The sequence below is a fragment of the Pygoscelis adeliae genome, unplaced genomic scaffold, assembly GCF_000699105.1.
Source record: "Pygoscelis adeliae isolate BGI_AS28 unplaced genomic scaffold, ASM69910v1 Scaffold592, whole genome shotgun sequence".
Lineage (NCBI taxonomy): Eukaryota > Metazoa > Chordata > Aves > Sphenisciformes > Spheniscidae > Pygoscelis > Pygoscelis adeliae.
Window position 1 is genome coordinate 6530 of NW_008824294.1, and position 7859 is coordinate 14388.

Consider the following 7859-nt stretch of genomic DNA (forward strand, 5'->3'; position numbering starts at 1 on the left):
AGGGGATTTCTCCCTCCATGCTCACCCTTGTTATCTCCAGCTCCGAGACTTGGTTTTTATGGGGATTTCTGATTACAGTTACTTTGGGTTTGGACAAGGTTTTCACACTTTTTCTGTCTCAAAAACCACCAACAGCAGGTGCCACCACTAATGACTCCTGACAATGAGTATATGACAGTTCATCTAAATGGGTGAATTGGGGCTATGGAGTCAAACCATGACAGGCTCCAAGAGGGAGCTCTACACATAAAGAATTTTATTTTCCTATTTTACTCTGCCTCTGCAAGTAAAGGAATCAAATGGGATTCATGGCTTTCTACTAGAAGAGTTATGATCTCTTTCTTCTTTTTCCAATCTCTTCCCATTTCAGCTACCCAGCGCCTTTGTGTCCTGCTTTTCACCTGCCTTCTGGCCCTGGCAGCATCTCTTCCTGCCTTTGACATAAAAAACTTGCATCTCCTCAATGGCACGCTGGATGAAATTATGAATGTTCCCCCAGAGTCCTCCCAGCTCGGTAAGTATACCACTACAATAGGGAGAGACAAACAAGGTCACGTTCAGTCAGATCCTACACAGACCTCCTCACCAGCCTAACCACACCCCGGTGACACAGGGGAAGGGCTAAATACTGCTCTATGTGTGGGCAATGCCAAGGCAATGTAGGCTGTCTTACTGGAAGAAGAGTCATCTCAGAGTCCTCCCCTGCTTGCTGCCTGTCTCTTCTCCTGTCTGGCATGAAGTTCTGCCCATAAGTGAGTCCAATAGTCCAAAGCCCCAGAGTTCACAGGATCCCAGGAGAAGGGCAGTTTTGGTCTCATTGGCGGCAAGACGAAGCCAAGGGTGTTGTGGGCCATGGGCTCTTCCTTGGAGAAGCAGTGTTAAAGATGTTAAGGCAAACAATCACAGTGTTTTGAGGACATGGAGAATAGTAGCCACCTCTGTAAATCACAAGATCAGTGGAGAACTGAATTCAAGAGAGAAATGAATACAAAGAGGAACTGAGTGAAGTCAATACAAAGAGTCTAAGCGGTGGCACTGACAGAGAGCAATCAGCCAGATGATGGCACAGAGTAACCTACAAATACCAGGGTATACTGGAGCAATGAGGAAGCCTCCAAGAAATGCTCCTGGAATAGAACTGGGGGCTGTGGGTGGGACATGATGCGACAGAAAGAGCTGGTTCCCTTCTAAGGGAGGAGGAAGAGTTCTTGGCAGAAGAGCTCAAGGTCCAAGTGTTTGATGCTGGCTTCACATCAGCCTTCACTGCAAAGGTCAGTTGTCAGGAAACTGCCAACACAGGGAGCACCCATGACTGAGACAAGAGCTTGCGCTTCACCAAGAACTGCAAGTCTGAGTAGAGAAAGAAAGTAGGGTGTGCTCTGGGCTTCACATTCTCTCACCCAGACCATTGGTAGGGTGCTCTGAAAACATGAGCAGCATGAATGCAAGATGGGTAAGCAGGGAGGCATGCCAGAGAAGACAGGCTAACATTCGAAAGTCTTGCCTTGTGGAGGAGTGCTTCCAAATGGATGGGAAGTGAAGGCAGAAAGGAGCAGGGGCAGACTGTGGCTTACAAAACAAACATGAGTGAACAGCTTCATATGACTGCAGTAAAAGAAATACCATAGTAGGAAAGTCCTCTAGACCACATTACATGAGTGTTTCCCGCTCCACACAGGCTCAGGCCAACCACCGTGTTCACTGGTTGGCTTTGAGACACGTTTGGAGAGAGTCAAAAGGAAAGGGGTCAAAAATCTGGCAGGCAGACTGTGTCAGGGAAGGCTGAAGGACTGAATGGTTTAGCCCCAAAATCAGAAGACCATGGAGGAGGAAGTGATAGCAATATTACAGTCTGTCTGCAGGAAAAAGTGTACTCTGGGTGTAGTAAGAGAAGGAATGGGCTTATACACAGTGCAAGAGGCTTAAGTTAAACGATTCATAAAGGAGGGGATAGGAAAGCACCATCTGAGAGTGAAAGCAGGGAGCAGATATTTGAGGATGTCAGAGAGCAGCGGCTGCAGGGTTAGGCGTCTGTTTCAGAGAGGGGACAGGAATGGCTTTTGTGATTCCATAAGCCTGTGATTCATTCTTCTGTTTTATAGCTGTCAGTGGATCTACAGAAGATGTCCTTGCAAAAGAATTGCATTAATTCACTCTAAACCATCCTCTCTTCCAGCAAACCCTTCAAATTCCCTTCTGACCCAGCTGAGCAGAGCCCCTCTCCCAATTCCTGATACTTGCACCAGTTTTCTTGTGTCTTCTCTCACATTTCTTCCCCCTCTAATCCCTCTTCTTCCTGAGTCCCTTCCTAACTGCTTCTGCTGCACTTTAACAACCGTCTTTCCAGTGTTGCCACCACCATTCGGGGACTTTTCCCAACAGAGTGTGACCAATTCCTTCTCACCGAGGAAGCATCTGTCCCATTCTAACACTACGTAAATTCCCCCAAACTACCAACTGGCTGATATCTGAAATGGTAAAGTCCCTCTGGAATTAGGAACAAAAACAGAAAAACAGGAATATCATCTGGAGAAGATCATGCTCTCCCAGCAGGCATTTGACATGTCTACTCTCAACACTCACTCCTGTCTCCTCTGTTCTTGTGAATTCAGATAATGGTGACAAACATGTTCGACAGGTCAGAGACATCGCCCCGCACCCACCGGCAGGCCACGGTAAGTCTCTTCTCAAGGAGTACATCTACTCATAAGGTTTCACCATTGCTGGGCTCATGAAGAGCTCTCAGCCACCTTAGCCCATGTCCTACATGTGCACTGGCTCCTCCCAGGAAAAATGTTGATTTTCTGATGGGCTGCAGAGGTGCCACAGTTCATAACCTCAGGGAGACTCTATTACTAGTCATGTCCTGGACTCAGTAGTTGATGAGGATCTTTAGCATGAGGAATTTTCCACCTGAAGATCCAAACTGGAAAGTGGTGATTCGTTATTGGCCTTTGGGAAGTGGTGATTGGTTATTTTCCTATTTTCACTATACAGTTGAAGAGGAGACTGGGTAAGACAGGGACTGACTGTGTTACTGAACTGACTGAGTCAACATTAGCCCATAGGACCACAAGATAGGTCTTAATCTGGGTAGGAATAACCAGTAGCAGAGGTACTGGGAGCAGACTAAGTCCCTTCCCAGAAGTGTGTAGGTGCATTCAGCTGTTTGTTGTATAAGGGGCTGACACTCTGGAGCACAGAAAGATCATCATCAAATCAAACAAGTCAGGAAGTGTCTAAAGAGCTACTTGGGTAGGCCCAGAGAAAACCAATGGATTTGCCCTATTGAGATCACAAGGGCTGATTTAACTATTAGCAATATGGTTGTCTTGATCACACTCTCTCCAGGGTTTCTGAGGTTACTATAAAGCTCTAAAGCCTCCATGCTGTAACAGCAAATGGCTTTTTAACCCAGATTTGCAGTTGTCTGTGTGGTAATACATCACCTGCATGCTACAGGCAAATCACCACAGCACTGCAAGACTCAATCCAACCTGGGCTAGGGTGCGTCGTGTGCTGGGTGAAGGCAATGTCTGGCTTGGTCCCACCAGGCCAAGATATTTTAGCAGTGTGTCCCCATCAGTTTGAAACCTGTCTTGGAAATATATGAAGCCCAACTCTTACACTGATCATTTCAAGACTTTGATTTACTCCTGTGAGCACATGGCAGGAATACAGCCCAAGAATGTCTGTGCAGTAGGATATAGGCACTAAAGAAACATCAGGTGCTTTCAGTTTGTGTGGGATTTAATAACCATCTCTCTTTCCTGCCCCAGGTTGGCCCAAGGACTGCAGCGAGATGCCTGCTGGCAGCCGCAGCGGTGTCTACATCATCCAGCCAAAAGGGCTCCACCACCTCGTGGTGTACTGTGAAATGAATGTGACAAACGGGGGCTGGACGGTCATCCAGAGGAACCAGAAAGACACACCGGTCACCTGGGCCGAGTCCTGGAGCACCTACAAGTACGGCTTTGGGAACGTGCGTAGCGAGTACTGGCTGGGCACTGAGTACATCTATCAGATTGCCAAGCAGAAGGTCTACCAGGTCAGGTTTGTCATCCAGGACTCCACAGACAACACCAATTTCGCAGACTACAACCTCTTCAGCCTGGAAGATGAGTCCCACGGCTACCGGCTGAGGCTGGGCTCCTACACAGGGACGGCGGGGGATGCCATGACCTCAAACAATCCCAACACCATGCATGACAACATGAAGTTCTCCACAAAGGATCGGGATCAGGACACTTACAGTAAGAACTGTGCCTACAGCTATGAGGGCGGGTGGTGGTACTCGGCGTGTTATTCTGTACGGCTGAATTTCAAGGGTGGAATGACATGGGGCAGCCTGTGCAAAGGGAACTGCAAATCCTCCCTTATCCTCATCAAACCAGCTCCGTATTGTTAGTGCTTCTTCCCCCTCCTGTCCACACGGGACACTCTGTGAAGGCTCTGCATGGCCAAAGAGCTTGAGCCTTTCTGGAGCAGAGAGGGGAGCTCAAGGGTAGTAGGGTTTTAGTGAAATGCCACTTTCCATTTCCCCTCTCTGAGTGCAGGCTCCCCCCGCTCAGCTCTTTTCCCCTGTGCTTGCCAATGATTCCTTGTTATGATGTTCATAATCAAGAATAAAAAAAATCACTTGTGAAATTTGTGGATTCCACATGTACCTTCCCTGCGGGAGGAAGACACTCAGCCCTGGAGTGACTTTTCACCAGTTTCTTAGCTGTCTCCAGAACTCACAGCAAGCAAAAGAGCTACATGCCACAAATTTCCATATACTCTGTGCCTCTCTGCAGTGTCTGGTAAAGCATTCCAATAAATTTGCTTCCTTGAGCTCATTCTCCACTAATGAATGTCTGTTCTGAATCTCTGATGTGCTCGCACTGAGACCCAAGAAATCCCATGTCAGGTGCTAGGACTGGAGTCTTGGGGCTTATGGAGGGAAAAAGCCTTGAGTGGTTCTCACAGGAATGGATGTAAGAAAATTAAATCTAGTTACACTGAGATAAAAGACCTGTGATCTGCACAGGAGTGTTCAGAAGGGACCTGTCATGTGGGAGAACTCTTCCCATATCATCACCACGTTTACAGTCCAGGGTCAAAAGCTTTGGCAATGTCCTGGTGCCAAGGTCCCACTCCTGCTGGGAGGCTGCGTCTGTCAGGATTTGTTCCTCGCTACCTGTCTGTCTGCACAGTCATGCTTTGATCATGCAGAAACGTGATTTCAAAGTCATCAGTAGATCTGTCTGCTGTGACCGAGAAGCAGTGAACTTAAATGGAAGCAAAAGGTAAGTAGGTTAGGTGTTGGGAAGCACTTGAATTAGGAGACACTAATGAGGGAAGAGCTCATTACAGGAATAAGCTCACCATACCCAAGTTTCTGAGACCAATTTAGATGAGACCAATTTAGATGAACCTTTGCCAGGAAAATTGCAGACAGAGCTGATGCTGTGAGGCTGCAGGACAAGGCCCCTAAAGCTCCTCCATCCCACAGCACTCTGCCAGGACAGACTGTTTGAGAAGCACTTTCACCCTCACAAACCATTTCTGGCTTTGTCTTGGGGCAGCACAGCACCAGCAGTGAGTTCCACTTCCAGGACCAACAGCTAAGGGAAAACCCAGCCCTTGCCTGCCAGCTGCAGAGCCCAGTGCCCACTGGGAGCCATCCAGAAAGGTCTGAGAAATTAGAAAATACTGAAAGAAGAGAGCAGTGGAGGATCTCCGAGCCAGAAAGTACCTTACACTGCTCCAGAGAACTGCCCTCAGCACTGCAGAGCATGGGGGGTACCTGCACCTAGGGACATCTGAGGAAAAAGAGAGCTCAGGCTTCTTCTACTGAAAGCAGCTCTCGGGTGAAGCAGGCCGCACTCGCTCTCCTGAGAGCCTCCAGCACCAAGCACTGAGCCCCCCCAGACCACAGCACAGAGGACTGGTGGGACCTCAGAATACAGCCCATGCCAGAATCTCCTGCTCTGGCTGGAGTCCCCACTTGGCCTTGGAAGGTGTCCCTTCAGGGATTCTGCAGTGTCAGATGGCTGTCTCCAGAGATGGGAGCATCTCCAGCCTTGGTGGTGAATTTGGCAACCCAAATTCAATGAGACATAGCCCTCTGCAGCCTGATCTGATTTTGGGATCAACTCTGCCATGCAGACGTTGGACTAGAAATCCCAGAAGTGCCTCTCCCAACACTAGTTACCCTCTAAGACAGAGAGGATCATTCACCCTGGGCAAAGGCCATGCCTGCCTCGCAATGTGCACCACAGCACGGGACGGGGGGGGCACAAGGCAGCTCCATGATGGACTTGACATTGGCTGGAAGAGAGGCTGTCCTGCGCCAGGGGCACGAGATGTTAGCACCAGGTGGAAGATGGCTGTCATGAAGGTGCCCCCACCCCACCCCTGGTGCCCTCAGAGTGGATTTGGCTTCCAAAATCAGCAGGTTCGATGACATCAGGTGGCACTGGGCAGACTGTGAAATGACACTGCTGCTGGGGGTTTCCAAGCGACAGGCAAAATTGGAGTTGCATTTGCACTACCAGACTAAGGAGCAAATGATCCTCATCCCAGCAGTGCTGCCTTCTGCTAGGGCTCTCCAAAGGCAATGGAGAGACACTGGCCAGGAGATGCAGGAGAACATCCTAAAATATCCTCACAGTACAACAGGGCTGGCACCCACCGGCCCAGGAGGATGGGCTCAGCGAGTGGATGTCTCTGCATTGCCGTCTTGTTCCTCCACCACAGCACGTCACAGTGTACAGACAGGTTCTCATCTCTCCTGCAACAGCACCAGCTCCACACAGCCCCTTATTCCAAGCTACCCATCCAAATGCTTCCTAAATCCTGCTGGGCTCTTGACCACCCAACAGCAGTGACCTCCAGCCCCCAGCAGCTCCCTGGCAGCTTCCCTTCACTCAGCTCCAGCAGCCAGTGTTGGTTTGAGGTGACACCTGAAGTCAAGCAGTGGACATCAAATGCTGTCTCCCACCAGATATTTGCTCTGTGGAAATGTCCTGGCCAGGACAGAGCAGTCCCCGCCCCAGCAGCACTGCATGGCTCTCCCTGCAGCTCTGGTTTTTCACTAAGGCAAAACTTCCCCAGGAAGCAATCCCCACCTCCCATGAGCTCCTGGTTTGCTACTTTTCCTCAGCTTCTCCACCACATCTTTACTTAAAGAGTAAGAACAGGGCAAAGATACAAGGCAAGTTTCCAGCACAGAGTTTCCAGCACAGAGATGACCTGAAGCGGAGCCGATGGTCCTCAGGCAGGTTTCTGCTCCCTGAATTTTTCTTTTAGGTCTCTGAATCCCTGCAAACATTTAGTGACCACAGCACCCCGCGGCGAGCAGTTCCCCACCACAAGTGGGGCAGCGCTCCCACCTCTCCCTTCCCCAAGGGACGAAGGGGACCTGCACGGAGCCGGCAGTGCAGGGTGCCTCATGGCTCTCGCCCTCCCCTCTCCTGAGCCGACGGGTACAGCGGTGCCAGGATCTCCACAGGATGCACACGTGCAGTGCCGTGAAGTACAGGGTGAGATCAATGCGGTGACAAGCGGGACGCACATAGTGTGGTGCAGTGCAGGATACGTGCACGGAGGTGCAGGATGCACACAGCAGCGTGCAAGCGCAGAGGGTGCACACAGCGGGGGAGCAGGCTGCACACAGCGGGGTGCAGTGCAGGATGCACACAGTGCGGTGCAGGGTACGCACGGCGAGGCGGAGCGCAGGATGCACGCAGCGGGGAGCAGGATGCACGCAGCGGGGTGCAGTGCCGGTTCACACACACCACACACCCCCCCCAGCCGGGGGCGGCGCCGTGCAGAACCGGAGCGCCTTGTGCTCAGCTGCGGCTCCTTTAAGACCG

General features: G+C 50.5%; 2 protein-coding genes across 2 annotated transcripts in view; both read left to right on the forward strand.

Annotated features, from left to right (window-relative positions):
* Window positions 1–370: 370 nt before the first annotated feature.
* On the forward strand, window positions 371–4408 carry LOC103912551 (angiopoietin-related protein 1-like; the record flags this gene model as incomplete). The annotated part of the gene is made up of 3 exons (XM_009318840.1): window positions 371–514; window positions 2613–2675; window positions 3780–4408. Coding segments are annotated over 3 exons (836 nt in total), but the record flags the coding sequence as incomplete, so codon positions are not given.
* An 800-nt stretch (window positions 4409–5208) lies between these two features.
* Window positions 5209–7859, forward strand: part of VPS37D (vacuolar protein sorting 37 homolog D (S. cerevisiae)) — a 5183-nt gene continuing 2532 nt past the window's right edge. The window contains exon 1 of the mRNA XM_009318841.1: window positions 5209–5288. Within this exon, the coding sequence (XP_009317116.1) occupies window positions 5209–5288 (80 nt within the window). The remainder of the gene's footprint in view (window positions 5289–7859) is intronic.